At 36.1% G+C, this 19038-nt stretch overlaps 1 protein-coding gene across 4 annotated transcripts in view; it reads right to left on the minus strand.

Annotated features, from left to right (window-relative positions):
- Positions 1 to 16368, minus strand: part of CFH (complement factor H) — a 260381-nt gene extending 244013 nt beyond the window's left edge. For all 4 annotated transcript variants that reach the window (XM_047705714.1, XM_047705716.1, XM_047705717.1 and 1 more), the window contains exon 1: positions 16192 to 16368. In XM_047705714.1, coding sequence (XP_047561670.1) covers positions 16192 to 16273 — 82 coding nt within the window. In that variant the 5' untranslated portion in view covers positions 16274 to 16368. The remainder of the gene's footprint in view (positions 1 to 16191) is intronic.
- Between the last annotated feature and the right edge of the window lie 2670 nt (positions 16369 to 19038).

The raw sequence follows: 19038 nt of genomic DNA on the forward strand, positions 1-19038 counted from the left end.
TCCCACTGCCACTCCACTCCCTCTCTCTGTCTCTCTTTCTCTCAATAAATAAACAATAAATAAAATAAAATAAGGTAAAATGTGGGGAGAGTAAATGGACCTAAGCGGAAGTAAGGTTTCCTCCTTTCACTTGAAGTAGTAAAATGTCAAAACCAGGGGTAGGAGTGACAAGCTATGTATGCGCATCTTAATACCTTGAGCAACCATGGATAAAGTTATTAAAAGAGATATGCTCCAACATGTGTTGGAGGGGATGTGGAGAACGGGGAAAACCCTCTTACACTGTTGGTGGGAATGCAAGTTGGTGCAGCCAATTTGGAGAACAGTGTGGAGATTCCTCAAGAAATTAAAAATAGAGCTTCCCTATGACCCTGCAATTGCACTACTGGGTATTTACCCCAAAGATACAGATGTAGTGAAAAGAAGGGCCATCTGTACCCCAATGTTTATAGCAGCAATGGCCACGGTCACCAAACTGTGGAAAGAACCAAGATGCCCTTCAACGGACGAATGGATAAGGAAGATGTGGTCCATATACACTATGGAGTATTATGCCTCCATCAGAAAGGATGAATACCCAACTTTTGTAGCAACATGGACGGGACTGGAAGAGATTATGCTGAGTGAAATAAGTCAAGCAGAGAGAGTCAATTATCATATGGTTTCACTTATTTGTGGAGCATGACAAATAGCATGGAGGACATGGGGAGTTAGGAGAAGGGAGTTGGGGGAAATTGGAAGGGGGAGGTGAACAATGAGAGACTATGGATTCTGAAAAACAATCTGAATCTGAAAAACAATCTGAAGGGTTTGAAGAGGTGGGGGGGTGGGAGGTTGGGGGAACCAGGTGGTGGGTATTAGAGAGGGCACGGATTGCATGGAGCACTGGGTGTGGTACAAGAACAATGAATACTGTTATGCTGAAAATAAATTAAAAAATGATTAAAAAATTAAAAAAATAAAATAATAAAAAAATAAATAAAATAAAATAATCAGCTTATCGCCATAAAAAAATTGATGGAAAAAATCAACTTTCAGATTCAAAAGCTGAGGAGAAAAAAATGGTTAAATACAAAGAAAAACTATACTGAGACTTTGCTGAAAACCAAAGATAAAGGCAAATTCTTAAAAGCAGACAGAGAAAAGAACACACATTTATTTTAGGAGAACAATAAAAGTAACAGTATGTTTGTAACAGTAACAACTGAGGAAGGAAGACAATGTGCTGCCATTTCTAAAATGCTGAAAAATAAATGGAACAGAGAACTCTGAACCCAGGGAAAACATACTGCAAAATGAAGGAGAATAGAAACACATTCTCAAACAAACCAAAAGCAGAGAGAATTCAACAATAGCAGACTGACACTACAAAAAAAACCCACTAAAGCTCTCTAGACTGAAGGAATATGATCCCATATATAAACAAAAAAGGGTAATAATAAATGAACAGAATTGAAGAAAATAAATATAGGGGTTAATACAAAGACTACTGAAAAATAATAAACAAAGTACTATATGTATTTTAAGAGAATTTTAAAAACTATTGACTTAAAATAGATAACTATATCTTATTCTGCTTGCAAAATATTCAAGAGTATAACGTGTGAAAATAATTACAAAAATGTCAAGAGACAATAGATGAACTTAAACTGTTTTAATGCTTACATAGTTTAGAATATAGTGAAAGTATTGATTAAGAGTAGACTAATAATTTGAGTATGCTAATTATAAAACATTAATATTAGGAGTTATATAACTAATAGAAATGATATAGTGACGTATAAAGAATACTTGATTGATATTTTAAAAAGGGAGAAAAGGAGGAATAGAAGAACAAAGAAAAGATGACACAAAAAATAAATAGCAGTATGTTAGACTTGATCTTAACTGTATCAGTAATTTCAAGGAATGTAAATGGACTCACCACTCCAATTAAAGTATAAAAACTGTCTGGTGAAAAACAGAAAATGAAACTGAAGTATATGCTGATTACTTTTGATAAAATGGGAACTGGGCACTTTTGATAAAATGGAAACTGGGTTTTTCAGCTGGTTAAAGGTCTGACTCTTGAATTCGGCTCAGGACCTAATCTCATGGCTCCTGGGATTCAAGTGCCCGCCTGGTCTCCCTGCTCAGCAGGAGTCTGCTTGGATATTCTCTTCCTCTGCCCCTTCCCCTGCTCATTCTCTCTCTCTCTTTCTCAATTAAATAAATAAATCTTTAAAAATGGGACAGAAGTTGAAAGTAAATGATGAAAACTAATGCACAATGAAAATATTAGCCAAAGAATATAGGATTAATATATTAATATCAGGCAAATAATAATTTAAGGCAGAAGTATTGCTAGATAAAAGAGGGGTATTTCACAATAATGAACTACTTGAACAGAAAAAATGTAATAATTCTAAATGTGTATGAACATTTAGAATGATTGGTGGAGTTGACTCATACCAACTCACAGGAGATAATTTATAAACATCTCTTCCCAATGCAATATTCAGTGATGTTACATTGTTAACTCAAAATTGACAATATCATGAGTATTTACACATTGAGTGTTGGAAAAGTCTACAAATCAAGACTCTTTTTTTTTTTGAACAGTTGATTGTTATACATTTGCCAGCATACCCCTGTACATAAACCTAGTAATATGTCTTCAAGATATAACAAATGTAAGAGAAGTAAACGAATCCATCCTCATAGCTTGATATTTAAATACACGTCTCCAAGTATTTGATAGACAAGCAGATAGACAAATAAGAATATGGAATATATGAATACTATTATTTTTTAAGAGAGAGAGAATGAGTGGAGGGGAAGGGAAGTAGAAGAGGGAGAGAATCTTAAGCAAACTGCACACTCAGCATGGTATCCTATGTGGAGCTCAATCTCATGACCCTGAGACCATGACCTGAGCTGAAATCAAGAGTCAAACACTTAGGTTCTCCTCATTAGTATAGTGGTGAGTATCCCCGCCTGTCAAGTGTCAAACACTTAACCAACAGAGCCACCCAGGCACCCCAAATGTATGAACGTTATTAACCAAACTGATCTTTTACATAGTGATAGAATGCAACCTTCAGCAGGTTTAGATACATATTCTTTCCAAGTGCACATGGAATATTCACCAAAATAGACTATAAGCAAGGCTCAACAAATTTCAAAATATTGAAAATCATTTTAAGTACACACCTTGACCAGTAGATGTTGTTAACAGAAAATAACTAGAAAAATCTTAAAAGATTTGAAGTTAAGCAACAATTTTAAATCATTCATGGGTTAAGAAGAAATCACAATATATATTAGAAAATAATTTTTAAAAAATAATGAAAATATGATATATATCAAAATTTGTGGGATGATACTGAAGGAGAATTCCTGAACTGGGGTTTTGTCCACAAAAGCCCTGCATTGTGACCTCAGGTAGTATAGGAAGGTGTCTGGCTCTGGACAAATTTTCAGCTCTTCTTAGTGGGAAGAAGTGGCAAACATTCAGGAGGCAAAATCTTGCTGTTGCCAGGAGATTTTAAAAACCTTGTGTTCTGGGGCTCCTGGCTGGTTCAGTTGGTAGAGCATATGACTCTTGATCTCGGGGTTGTGAGATTGAGCCCCATATTATGTGTAGAGATTATTTTAAAAAAAAGAATCTTTAGAACAACACAAAAGAAACCTCAACAGCCCAATAACAAAAATATGTTAAAAACCCTTATAGTTTCGGTTTGTAGAACTTGTTGGCTTCACCAGCCATTTCCAGAAAACATGCAAAGAGAAACAACCTTGCTATTAATACCTGAAAAATCTAGTGGAAAATAAAGATCATGGTGAAGAATCTAAACAAGTATTACTCCAAGAGAAAATGCAAGTGATCGGTAAACTGATGAAAAATTGCTCAAACTGAAAATGAAAATGAAAACCATAATAAACCATGAATAAAACGACAAGACATTGGCAAAAGTTTAGGAAGTCTAAAAGTCCCACTATTTGGAAATACTGTGGAGCATTAGGAACTGCTGGTACAAATGAAAATGGGATCCACCGCAAAATGAAAGAGTTTAGCAACTTGCAGTGAACTTGAAAATATGCACTGGTTATTACTTAGCACTTTTACTCCTAGGAATATGTCACTGAGAAGCTAACACACATGTCAACCAAGTTTCATGTGTGGTAATATTTATAGAATATGATTTTTTAATAGTCAAAAATGAAAACAAGTTCAATATTCATCAATAGTTGAATGGATAAAAATTTATGGTGTATTTATACAATGGAATAGTGCACCAATGCTACAAAATGACACTCAGAGTTAAATAATCACATGCACTAAGAAAATACACAGGTACGTTGGTATTATAGGATGATTTCAGTTATATAAAATTCAAGAACAAACCTATATATTAGCAATGTGTACATGGGCTGTGAAGCTATTAAAGAAGAGGAAAAATGTAATTACCAGAAATATTAAGATATCATTTTCTTCTAGAGGAAAAGTAGGAGTTTTGATATAGTAGAAACCCATTCGGATTTTCTGGGATACTGGGAATGTTTTACGTTGACATTTTACATTGACATGGGTGATTTGTTATATTTGTAATACAGTACTTTTATATTTTATTCACTCTTACATCTTATATCTCACAATAAATGTATTAAAGTAACAGAATCTGTATACAGAGTATGATTATTATTTTGCAAAAAATTAAATAAGTGACATATAAAAAGATCACAGGATATTAATAGGAAGCTCATGCCTACTGATTATAATTGCTAATATTTTTAATACTACCTGCTGTTTAATTTAGGTATAAATACCCTTGCTATTAGAATGACTACAGGAAAAGCTAAGATGGCAGGGTGGTAGGAGGACCCTGGGCTTGCCTTATCCTTTACACACAGCTAGAGAAATATCAAATCATTCTGAACATCCACAAAATCAATCTACATATTGATAAAACAAACTGCACAACTGGAGGGAGAGAAGGGGCCACATCGTGGACGGTAGGAGTTGTAGAGACTGGATTTAGGGGAGAAATGGATCAGAGGTACTATGGAGGGGAGCCATGGCCATGGAAAGAGACAGGAGAAAGAAAGAGGGAATGAGAGAGAGAGGAGCGCACAGGGGATTGCACAAGGAAAACACTTCCCCAAAGACATTGACTGAGAAAATGAGAGGGGCTGATTTTCGTGAGTTGTTACAACCAGTGGGCTCAAAGACTAAAGTTTAAGAAGTCTGCAGCATGGCCAGTGTGGAGTCTTGAGGGCCCTGCAGTGTTCCTGCGGAGAAGGAGGGCAGTTAGCTTGGGGGCAGAAGATGCAGTCTGAGGATCCCCTGGGACATCCTGGGGGAGACTGTTACCCCCCTCTTGAAGCACATCTGGGGGAGGTAGCATTCATTGTCTCTCTGGGAGAAAAAGATGCTGACAGGCACCATTTCCCAAGACACCTGCTGAGGGCGGCTAACCCAAACAACTGTTCTTTGATGTACTTTGTTCCAAACTCCAAGCCCTTGTGCTTTGGTGAAACTGCCCTTTTGGGACAAACCTGCCTTAGTCCCAGGAGATCCTCCTGCAGAGGACCAGTGTGGGTCTGCACCATGTCAAGTCCCTAAAGTTTTGAGTTCTAAAACTCAGCTGGCCTGCCTGGGATAGAAACATAGGTGCACTGTGCCACTTGGCAGGCAGATGGCCCAGATACAAGGTGAAGGCAGGATCTGAGGGACACCTGGAACACATGAGGGAAGATAGTTTCCTCTTTTATGAGAGCATTCCAGACAGGGACAAGGGAGAGAGGATTGGCTTCATTTCCCTCCCCTGTGACCTTTTCTTGTTCTTTCCTTTGTGGATGAATTCCTCAGTCTTGGCATTTTGTCTAAGCCTCTGTCTTTTGTTTGTTAAGAAAATCCCCAAAGTGTCAAGACAAAAGAAGTCCCTAACTTGCAAGGGAAGACAAATAAGGATAGCAGCAGATCTCTCCACAGAAACTTGGCAGGCCAAAAGAAAGTGGCACGATATATTCAATATACTGAATGGGAATATACTGAATGGGAAAAATCTGCAGCCAAGAATTCTCTATCCAGCAAGGCTATCATTCAGAATAGAAGGAGAGATAAAGAGTTTCCAGACAAACAAAAACTAAAGAAGTTTGTGACCACTAAACCAACCTTGCAAGAAATACAAAACATAAAGAAATATAAAGGGGACTCTTTGAGTGGGAAAGAAAGACAACAGGTGACTAGGACTAGAAAGGAACAGAGAAAATCTCCAGAAACAATGAAAAAACAAGTAATAAAATGACATTAAATTCCTATCCATCAATAATCACTCTGAATATAAATGGACTAAATGCTCCAGTCCAAAGACATAGAGCATAGAAATGGATTAAAAAACCAAGACTTATCTATATTCTGTCTACAAGGGAATCATTTTAGACCTAAAAACACCTGCATATTGAAAGTGAGGGGATGGAGAACCATTTATCATGCTAACGGATGTCAAAAGAAAGCCCGAGTAACCATTCTTATATCTGACAGATTAGATTTTAAGGATTTACTTATTTATTTATTTATTTTTTAGAGAGAGAGAGTGAGTGCTGGTGGGGAGGGACAAAGGTAGAGGTAGAGAGAAACGGAAGGAAACACCAGGCTGAGCAGGGAGCTTGACACAATGCTCAATCCCATGACCCCAAGATCACAACCTGAGCCAATAATCAAGAATTAGATGCCTAACTGACTGTGCCACCCAGGCACCCACAGAAAAATTAAATTTTAAACCGAAGACTGTAACAAGAGATGAAGAAGGGCACTATATCATGATAAAGGGGTCTATCTAACAAGAAGATCTAATGATAGTGAATAGGTACGCTCCCAACTTGGAAGCACCCAAATACATAAAATAATTAATAACAAATGTAAAGGAACTCATTGATCATACTACAAAAATAATAGAGGATTTTAACACCCAGTTTCACTAACGGACAGATCTAAGCAGAAAATCAACAAGGAAACAAGGGCTATAAATGACACACTGAACCATTAGGACTTAACAGATACATTCAAAACATTTCACCCTAAAGCAGCAAAATACACATTCTTTTTAGATCACATGCTAGGTCACAAATCGGGTCTCAACAAGTACAAAAAGATTAAAATCATACCCTGCATATTTTTTAGACTGCAATGCTTAAAATTAACCACACACACACACACACACAAATTGGAAAGAGCACAAACATATGGAGGTTAAGGAATCCTACTAAAGAATTAATGGGTCAACCAGGAAATTTAAAAAGAAATTAAAAAATACATGGAAACAAATGATAATGAAGACATGACTGTCCACAACCTTTGGGATTCAGCAAAAGCCATCCTAAGAGGGAACTATATAGTAATACAGGCCTATGTCCAGAAGCAAGAAAAATCTCAAATACACAATGTAACATTATACCTGAGGAAGCTAGAAAAAGAGCAGTAAATGACCAAAGCCAAAAGCCAGTAGAAGAAGGGAATAAAGATTAGAATAGAAATAAATGATGTGGAAACAACAAAATCAGTGGAACAAATCAATGAAAACAGAAGCTGGTTCTTTGAAATAATTAATATAATTGATAAACCTCTAGCCAGATGTTCAAAAAGAAAAGAGAGAGGAACCAAATAAATAAAATCACAAATGAGAAAGGAGAGCTCAAAATCAGCATCACACAAATACAAACAATTAGAATAGAATATTATGAAAAAATCATATGCCAACAAATTGGGCAATCTGAAAGAAATGGATAAATTTCTAGAAACATACGAATACCAAAACTGAAATGGGAAGAAATAGAAAACTTCAACATACTAATAACCAACTAAGAAATCAGTAATCAAAAATCTCCCAATAAACACAAGTCTGGGGAGGGGGATGGCTTCCCAGGGGAATTCTACTGGACATTTAAAGGAGAATTAATACCTATTCTTCTCAAACTGATCCAAAAAACAGAAATGGAAGGAGAATTTCCAAACTCATTCTACGAGGCCCACATTACCTTGATTCCTAAACCAAAGACTCCACTAAAAAAGAGACTTATAGGCCAATATCCCTGATGAACATGCATGAAAAATTCTCAACAAAGTACTAGAAAATTAAATCCAACAGTACATTAAAAGAATCATTCACATTCCCATGTTCATAGCAGCAATGTCCACCATAGCCGAAATATGGAAAGAAACCAGATGTTCATCAACAGATGAATGGATAAAGAAGATGTGGTATATATTTAAATGGAATATTACTCAGCCATCAAAAAAGAAATCTGAACATTTGAAATGACCCAGATGGAACTAGAGATTACTATGCTAAGCAAAATAAGTCAATCAGAGAAAGGCAATCATATGATTTCACTCATATGTGGAATTTAAGATACAGAACAGAGGATAATAGGGGAGGGAGGGAAAAATAAAATAAGACAAAATCAGGAGAGAAACAAATTCTAAGAACTTCTCAACACTAGGAAATAAACTGAGAGTTCCTGGAGGGGAGGTAGGTGGGAGGTTGGGGTAACTGGGTGATGGGCATTAAGGAAGGCACTTGATGTAATAAGCACTGAGTGTTATATGCAAATGATGAATCACTAAACTCTAGTTCTGAAATTAATAATACACTATATATAAATTAATTGAATTTTAATTAAAACAGGAATCAATCATTCACCATGACCAAGTGGGATTTATTCCTGGGCTGCAAGGATGGTTCAATATTAGCAAACCAATCAACAGGATACACTACACTGATAAAAGAAAGAATAAGAACCATATGGTCCTCTCAATCGATGCAGAATAAGCATTTGACAAAGTAGAGTATACATTCTTGATTAAAAAAAAAACGCTCAAAAAAGTAGGGATAGAGGGAACATATTGCAACATCATAAAGGCTGTATATGAAAGAACCTCTTAGGTAATATAATTCTCAATGGAGAAAAACTGAGAGCTTTTTCTCTACCACCGGGAACAAGACAGGGATGTCCATTCATTCTCACTATTGCTATTCAACATAGTACTAGAACTCATAGTTTTCAGCAATCAGACAACAAAAAGAAATAAAAGGGATTCAAACTGGGAAGAAGGAAGTCAAACTTTCACTATTCGCTGATGACATGATACTCCATGTAGAAAACCCTTAAGACTCCACTAAAAAATTGCTAGAAATGATATATGATTCGTAGAAGTTGAAGGATACAGAGTCAATATACAGAAATCTCCTGCATTTCAATACATGATAATGAAGTAGTAGAAAGAGAAATGAAAGAATTGATCCCATTTATAATTACACCAAAATGCATCTGATACCTAAGAATAAATCTAACCAAAGAGGTAAAAGATCTGTACTCTGAAAACTATAGCACGTTGATGAAAGAACCTGAAAATGAGACAAAAATTGGAAAAACATTCCACGTTCATGGATTGGGAAAAGAAGTACTGTTGAGATGTCTATACTGCCCAAAGCAATCTACACATTTAAAGCAGTCCCTATCAAAATACCATCAGCATTTTTCACAGAGCTAGAACAGCCTATCTTAAAGACTCCAAATAGCAAAAGCAATGTTGAAAAAGCAAAGCAAAGCTGGACGCATCATGATTCTGGACTTCATTCAAGCTGTATTACAAACCTGTAGGCATCCATACAGTTTAGCACTGGTATAAAAACTGTTACATAGATCAATCAATGGAACAAAGTAAAACCCAGAAATGGACCCAAAATTATAAGGTCACCTAATCTTTGACAAAGCAGAAAAGAATGTTCAAGGGAAAAGACAGTCTCTTCAACAAATGGTGTTGGGAACACATGCAAAAGAGTAAAACTGGACCACTTTCTTACACCATACACAAAAATAAATTCAAAATGGATGAAAGACCTAAGTGTGAGACAGGAAACCACTAAAATCCTAGAGGAGAACACAGACAGCAACCTCTTTGACCTCTTTGACCTAGCAACTTCTTACTAGACACATCTCCAGAGGCAAGGGAAACAAAAGAAAAAAATGAAGTATTGAGACTTCATCAAAATAAAAAACTTCTGCACAGTGAAGAAAACAATCAAGAGAACTAAAAGGCAACCTTCAGAATGGGAAAAAAATATTTGCAAATAACATTTCTGATAAAGGGTTAGCATCCAAAATATATAAAGAACTTATCAAACTCAACACCCAAGAAATGGGCAGAAGACATGAATAGGCATTTTCCCAAAGAAGACATACAGCTGGCTATGAGACACTTAAAAAAAATGATCAACATCACTTGTCATCAGGGAAATACAAATTAAAACCACAATGAGATATCACCTCACACCTGTCAGAATGGCTAAAATTAACAACACAGTAAACAACAGTGTTGGTGAGGATGTGGAGAAAGGGAACCCTCTTACACTGTTGGTGTTCAACTGTCACTGTGGAAAACAGTATGGAGTTTCCCCAAGATGTAAAAGTAGAGTTACCCTAAGACCCAGCAATTGCACTACTAGTTATTTACCCCCAAAATACGGATGTAGTGAAAGGAAGGGGCATGTGCACCCCAGTTTTCATAGCAGCAATATCCATAATGGCTGAACTATGGAAGGAGCTGAGATTTCCTTCAACAGATGAATAGATAAAGAAGATGTGGTTTATATATGCATGGGATATTACTCAGCCATCAGAAAGGATGAATACCCACCATTTGCACTGACATGGGTGGAACTGGAGGGTATTACCCTAAGTGAAATAAGTCAATCAGAAAAAGATAATTATCATATAGTTTCATTCATATGTGGAATATAAGGAACAGTGCAGAGGACCATAGGGGAGGGGAGGGAAAACTGAATGGGAAAGAATCAGAGAGGGGAAAAAAGAACATGAGAGACTTTGACTCTGGGAAACAATTTGGGGGTTACAGAAAGGAGGTGGGTGGGGGAATGGGATAACTGGGTGATGGGCATTAAGGAGGGGATGTGATGTGATGATCATTGGCTGCTTTATGTAACTGATGAATCATTAAACACTAATGATGTACTGTATGTTGGCTGATTGAATTTAAATAAAAAATAAAAATGGGAAATTCAATGATACTGATCACCATACATATTTATTAGTATTACTTTAATTGCTAAAGTCCTTTCTTTACTTGGTTTTATGACAATCATTTAACATTCCATTCTAGAATTTCTTTGTAAGGCAAGGGACAAATAATCAACAGCTGAATCCCATCATAAAATATATGCATTATGAAAATGTTTAACATTTCATAGAAGCTCCATACAAAACTATTTTTGTGTAGTAAATAACACCTGTATTAGCTTTCATATATAGTCTTTTTTTTTTGAGTTTTAGCAAATTTTTAGCACATTTATGTTAGGGAACTTTTAATAAATGATTCCATAGTATAATTTTGATTACACACATACACACACACACACACACACACACACACACACACACGCACAATGGAATACTATGCAGCCATCAAAAGAAATGAAATCTTGCCATTTGCAATGAGGTGGATGGAACTAGAGGGTATTCTGCTGAGCGAAATAAGTCAATCAGAGAAAGACAAATATCATATGATCTCCCTGATATTAGGAATTTGAGAGGCAGAGTGGAGGGTGTGGGGGATAGGGAAGGAAAGAATGAAACAAGATGGGATTGGGAGGAAGACAAACCTTAAGATACTCTTAATCTCACAAAACAAACTGAGGGTTGCTGGGGGAAGGCAGGTAGGGAGGGGGTGGTTGGATTATGGACATTGGGGAGGGTATGTGCTATGGTGAGTGCTGTGAAGTGTGTAAGCCTAACGATTCACAGACCTGTGCCCCTGGGGCAAATAAAACATTATATGTAATAAAAATAATTAATTAAAACAAAACAAAAAACAGAATTTAAGTAAACATACTTTTACTCCACTAGATGGTGCTGATATCCTATCATAAAACAACACAAACCCCATCTCCCAGCATTTCTGCCCCTCACAAAAGCCAGATTTTTTTTGTTTTTGTACTCATTAGTTTTAAATTTAGTGTTCAGGTTTTCATGTGAAAATTTATGCTTAATAACAGGCTAATATGTGTGTTTTTCAGTTTAGAAATTAAGATCCACTTCACAGCATTCAGATTACTGGAAAAATAAAATAGTTAAATTCAAACAAGTTTGCTATATTGTCAGTACAGAACTATATTTCACTAGTATATTAACATTTTGATAGAATTAGTTATTATCCTATTAAGTTAATGCAAGGGAATAGTAATAAAGTTTTTTATCAATTAGTTTATTCAATTTAAATTATTATTATTTTTTAAAGGATTTATTTATTTAAGAGAGAGATCACAGGAGCACAAGCTTGCATGAGGTGGCGAGGGGAGAGATGGGGAAGGGGAAAGGGCCTAGGGAGAGAAAAAGTTTTAAGCTGACTCTGAAAAGTTTTAAGCTGAGATCTGAATTCCACAGAGGGCTTGATCTCAGGACCCTGCATGACCTGAGTCCAAACCAAGAGTAAGGCGCTTAACTGGCTGTGCCACCCAGGTTCTTCTAAATTATTTTTTAAAAAGTAATGATTCTACCAAAGGAGTAATCCATCCACCAAACACTAACCAATACACAGACACATACACACGGGGTCAGCCCATTAGCTAGCCTGAGCCAAATGCATTTCCTCTTGGTTATATTTCAAGATGATTCTTGATTTTTAAAATTTTATTAACTGCTTTTAGCAAGCAGATATCAAAGACAAGGGTATATCTTTTTAGCGTCATCTTCCTACCACCTTCTCACAGTATTTACTGTTATGTATGTTTACTACAGAGGAAGAGTTCTATCGATTAGCCTTTTTATTTCAAGTAATTCTTAAGAATTTCCATGAATTTTAAATGGCAGCTCTTGACTGTAAGAAAACGGTATCACCACCCCCTACCCCATTTGTCCATCCTTCTACTGCCATCTCCTGAATCTTAGTTCTGATTATTATCATTTGCCAACTTGACTGTGAAACGGCCTGCTAACCAGTCTCCAAGCCTCCGTCCTCCCATTCTCCACAGGGCTACACAGGAGTTACTGCAAAATTGGTCACGCTGCTGTGTTTAAAATTCTTTGGTGACTTTCCCTTTAAAGGATAAGACATTCCAAACTCCTTACTCTGCCCTTGGAACCCCCATCTGGCTCTTGCCATTCTCTCTGGCATCATTTGTCTCCTCTACCATGTACTCATTGCACCAAAGCCTCCCTGGTTTGTTCATATTTTATCCAGCATCTCAAATGTATTTTTTTCCTGTAGGTCTTTTGGTTGTCTTCTGTCCTGCAACACGTGTACCGGAGACTTTTGGTGGTTGCCTTTGTCTCATCTTTCAGGTTCTGTTCAAATATTATTTCCTCAAAGTGACCCACTTCAGACCAGCCCAGCTAAAGGCTCTTACCCCACTACCTCATCTCTGTTGTTTTCCCTCAGCCCCTACTTTACTTCCTTCCCAACATAGTTCACGATTTATAATTATTTTTATGTTTACAAGGATTTCATCTATCCTGCCATCAAAATGTAAGCTCCCTGAGAAGAACGACCATCTCCATCCTGTTTTACAGAAGGAGTGATTTTCAATAATACTCAGATCCTCTAACCTCAAATTCACCCCCTGTCTTTTTTGGTTCTAATCTTTAATATGCTGAGCATTATCAGCTCATGTCATAACAAAATATTTAAATGATTCACTATCTTGTGTTCTAACAAGAATTAGGCATATTATACAAAACATGAATTGTCTGTTTGTCTGAATTGTTTGTTTGTTTGTCTGAATTGACCAAAATAAGTTCTTTAGTTAAACTGCATTCTCAAAAATTTTTTTTAATTAGACAAAAAGAATAATTTCAGCCCATGTAGTCAAACTGTATGCCTGAATGTACAGCAACCATAGTTGCTTGATTAAATTGGCAGTTGTTGAAGAAAAGGGCACGAGGCTTATTGAATAGGTGACATAAACATATTTCAAAAGCATATAAACATTTTAAAAGAAAGACTTAGCTGATGATTCTATTTTTTTTTTTTTCTTTTTTGGAATAGCTTTCTTCTCAAGTTCCAAGTTAATGAGTGAACTAAGCATTGTTATGTCTTACATACTACTCAGGTTTAAACAACAAATATTTCATCTTATGTGTTTATGTAGTCATGTAAATGCCAGTTAATTTTTGAAAAAAATTTTTTATAAAACACTACCTGGGATGGGGCGCCTGGGTGGCTCAGTGGGTTAAGCTGCTGCCTTCGGCTCAGGTCATGATCTCAGGGTCCTGGGATCGAGCCCCGCATCGGGCTCTCTGCTCGGCAGGGAGCCTGCTTCCTCCTCTCTCTCTACCTGCCTCTCTGCCTGCTTGTGATCTCTCTCTGTCAAATAAATAAATAAAATCTTTAAAAAAAAAAAAAACACTACCTGGGTGAGCTTTTTATTTGCTTGGTCTGACTTTGTAATTTAAAATTATTCTCTCCATAAATTAGAGTGTGAATGGATTTGGCTATTGAATAGGAACAGGATACATTTTGCTTTTAATGAGGGACATACTTATAAAATTTTGATTACAGTTAAAAATATCTTTGTTAGTTTAATAATCATCATTTACCTAATATTTCCTATTTGAAATGTTAAAGACGTTTTAAAGTGAGTATACCTATAAACTGTCATTTGAAAAGAATTCTTAATAAAATGAAATAAATAGTGATAAAATTATGTATTTCAGTAAAGCTTAATCAAACATGTACCAGATTGCTTTGGTAGACTAAGGTTGGTCTCTTTATACAATTACTCTACTTTTCTATAATAATTTTGGGAAAAAAAGAACAGAAGATACTATCTTTTAGCTAGCCTAATTTTAAATTTAGGAGATACCAGAATATATTCTAAAGAAGAACTAAAAATCAATTTAGAAAAAATAAATGGACAAAATGGAAACAGCAAAAATAGGCATTTTATGTTAACTTTCTTTCCTAGCTTCAGATTGGTATATATGCATATTAGTTATATGTGCATATATATGATACAATCCAATTAGCTTTTTCAAAATAAAACATATTCAGAATATTTTACAAATAATATGAAAATAATTATAGGTATTCGGCAAATAATATATACACCTGTAGAAAGAAAATATCAGTTGCAATGAAGTCATTATTTTTTATTTTAATTTTTCAAAATATTTTACTTATTTATTTTGACAGAGAGAGCACAGGTGTGTGCACACTCGAGCTTGGGTGGGGGGTTGTCAGGGAAGGGCAGAGGTAGATGAGCATCTCAGCCCCTCTGTACCAACTGCAGAGCACTATTCAGGGCTTGATTCCAAGACCCTGAGATCATGACCTGAGCTGAAATCAAGAGGCGGTTGCTTAACTGACTGAGCCACTCAGGTTTCCACAAATGAAGTTTTTAAAAAATAACTCTAGAGAAAACAGACATTATCTTGCATTATTAAAGCATTTGAAGAAATAAAATATTTTTTAAATTTGGAAGTATGATTATGCAAATTCTTCTCAAAATTTTAACAATGTAAAGACTACGAAGATAATTCCAGGGTTATGAAAAACAAATGGGAGAACAGGCACTAGCAAAAAGAAGTCTTGCAGAAAACATATATCTCCACACAAAATAGCCAGTGTGTACTTGGATATGTTTCAGTAGGTTTTAATTTATTCACAGGAATTTCTGGGCCTTCTCTGTTTGTCAAATAAATAAATTTAAGTCAGGAATTTCTGGGCTGTGGCTAATTTCAAAGAGTATGTTTAAGGGAATGTTATTCTCAACTTTGTCTTGTAAATCTGACCAGATTCTTAGCAGCCTATGGGGACTCCTACAAACACAATGTTTCATAAGGAAGCAACTCATATTTCTATGCGAATGGAATGGGAATGCAGAGAGCCTATTTATTGTATTAAAGAAGTACTAGTTGGTCTCTGAGGCACTTGAGCCAATAAATTGTTCCTATCAGCTGTTTATTCCTCTTTAATGGTGACTAATATTTTTTGAGGAATGCTCACTTTAAACAGAGCAGAGGCCATTTATGAAATGCTAAAATGTCAAGCTTCGTCAAGTAAAGCAGATTGTGAAAATATTCAAACCTGTATTCAACCAGCAAAAACCAATATTACATTTAAACACATTTTGGAAAACATATTGGCAAATGTTTTATAATATAGGAAAAAGCCTTCCCTTTTTTTACGCTTACCTTGTGCAACACAAACAGTCCACAATATAAGCCAAACCATCTCCCCTAGAAATCTCATTCTGAGGATCTTTGAGGGGTACATTTAATAGCTGACAGTGCTCACATGATGTCAAGTTCTCTTCCTCTAAGAAATGTGATTAGTGCAGGAAAGCACTTGCTCGAAAGGAAATTGAAACACAACTCAGGAATTAAAGGGAGTACCAGATGCTCCGCCCCTCAGAAATTTTGCAAGGTAGAAGAAAAAAATCAACCCCAAGCCCCAGCAATGTCAGAGTTTGAATCTGATTCTCCCTGCATTCCCACTGAATGTTAATGTTGTGACCTGCTTTTCATTTGTTTCATAAACCCAGGCATGTTCTCTGCTGTAACACGTTCAAGTTATTGGAATGTGCAAAGCAGTAACTGCTGATATCCTCTGGATTTCATAAACCCTCAAAAGATAAAAGAATAGAAACTCTTGGTGGGGGGATGGGTGAGCCTGGTGGTGGGTAGTAAAGAGGGCACCTATTGCATGGAGCATGGGTGTGGTGCATAAACAATGAATCTAGAAACACTGAAAAAATAAAATAAAATTTAAAAAATCATTTACAGAACTTGGAATGAGTCAATGCTTTCATAAACAAGACCCAGACAAGTGTGAGCAAACTTTGCCAAGAACGTAGTGCTGGCCTGCTTTTCCCACAATCCAGGAAATTATTCCTTTTAGGGTTTCTTAAATATGTGTGTGAAGCAACAGGATCACTCTCCTTGGCCATAACTGCATTTAATATTTCAAAAATCAAAAAATTTGAACACTGAGTTTTTAAGCTTTTTACTGAAACATAATATGCGTAAAGAGCATACAAACAAGTGGGTTGATGAATATTGAGACGGTGGAGACGGAGACAGCTTTGTATGAACCCAGCGCCAAGCTTAGTTCACTGAAGAGCACTAGCTCTCCAGGAAGCCCCAGCTGTCCCTTCTGGTGAGCCCCTCTCAACTTCTCCCTCACCACACACAGCGGGACCATGGTCCTGATCTCTAAGAACATGGAATCTATTTGTCTATTTTGTACTTTACATAAAGTGAAAGATACTTATTTTTTTTAGTGTGTAGAGCCTTTCATGAGAAATTATGTTTGTTATTCAACTGCACTGTTGGGTTTAATTACAGATTACTAATTCTTATTGCTGTGTAATATTCAATTCTGTGAATGTACCACATTTTATTTGTGTGTCTGTTCGTGGGCATCTGAGTAGATTCTAGTTTGGAGACTATAGAAAAAGGGCTGCTGTTGTGAGGTTTTTGACAAAGGCATGTCCTCGTTTCTGATGAGTGCACACTTAGGGGTGGAACGGTAGGACAGAACGATGAACATGTCTAGGTGTAATAGGTGTAATTATGCGAATCGGTGTTTCCATCAGCAGCGAATGAACTGCTCCAAATCCTCAACACACTTGATGTTTTCAATCTGTGTAATTTTAGCCATTCTGGTGAACACAGAGCTGTAATTCTCTGGGACTTTAGTATGCATTTTCCTGAGGACAAATAAAGTTGAGTGACTTTCATGTAGCGGTTGGTCCTTTAGAGATCCTCTTTGGTGAACTGTCCATTCAAGTCTTCTGCATGTATAAATATTTTCTATTGAATTATCTGTCTTCTACTTAACTCAGTGTAGGAAATCTTTTTATATCCTTAGACATTCTTGGACATATTTATTATAAATATCTTCTTCAGTCCGTGGGTTGTCATTTTGCTCAGTGTTTTTTAATAGGCAGAATTTCTGCATTTTAAATTGAACAATTAAATGTTTTGTTTACATAATTATGCTTGACTCTCACTATTTCAAACATATTCTTGAAGAGTCCAATTGACAAAGGTAGGCTGCTTTTGAAGGGGACAGTTTTTCAGAGGGTTCAAATCACAAAGTCATGCTGAATTCATTGCATGTTTAAAGCAGAAAAGAATTCTGGGTTACTAAGGCCCCTTGCGTGTTTATTGTTCTAACTACAGGAGAACATTTCTTTGTAAATTTCACAGGATATAACAATTGCAATGGAAAAAAAAAGGAAAATGTTTGGAGCTTAAGAAGAGACATTTCTTAAAATTTAAAATAGAACAAATTTTCAATTTTTTTCTACTTGGGTTAGCACATTTTGTGTCCTATTTAAGGATTCTTTGCCTACCTCTAGGATACAATGATGCTTTCCTCCAAAACCATTGTTTTCTGTCTCACATTTAAGAATGCATTTGACTTCTGTGTATGGTATAATGAAGGGCAACAGATACATTTTTAAAATACAGTGATCCAACTCTTCTCACACTGTTTACTGAAAATATCATCTCTTTCCTACGACACTGCTTTACTCTGACTTTCATCATAAATCAGACAACTGGATATGTGTGAGTCCATTTCCTAATCGCTTCTCTAGGCTTAGTGAATTCACACAGCAATATCTACAAGTCCCACTTTAATTTTTAAAATAAAACTTCTGAGGAAATGTCGATTTCTGGGAACTTGGGGATTTTCTACTTATCTTTTAAGATGATTTCTTATAAAGACAAATACCATATGATTTCACTCATATGAGGAATTTAGGAAACATAACAGATGAACATGGGGGAGAAAAGAGAGAGAGAAACCATAAAAGAGACTCATAACTATAGATAATAAGCTGAGGGTGGCCTGGAGGGGTGGTGGGGAGGTGGATGGGTGAAATGGGCTATGGGTATGAAGGAGGGCACTTGTGAGGAGCACTGAGTGTGTATGTAAGAGATAGCTCACTAAATCCTACACCTGAAACCAATATTACACTGTTTATGTTAACTAACTGGCATTTAAATGAAAACTTGGAAGAAAAAAAATTC

Source organism: Lutra lutra, chromosome 15 (assembly GCF_902655055.1).
Source record: "Lutra lutra chromosome 15, mLutLut1.2, whole genome shotgun sequence".
Taxonomy (NCBI): Eukaryota; Metazoa; Chordata; class Mammalia; order Carnivora; family Mustelidae; genus Lutra; species Lutra lutra.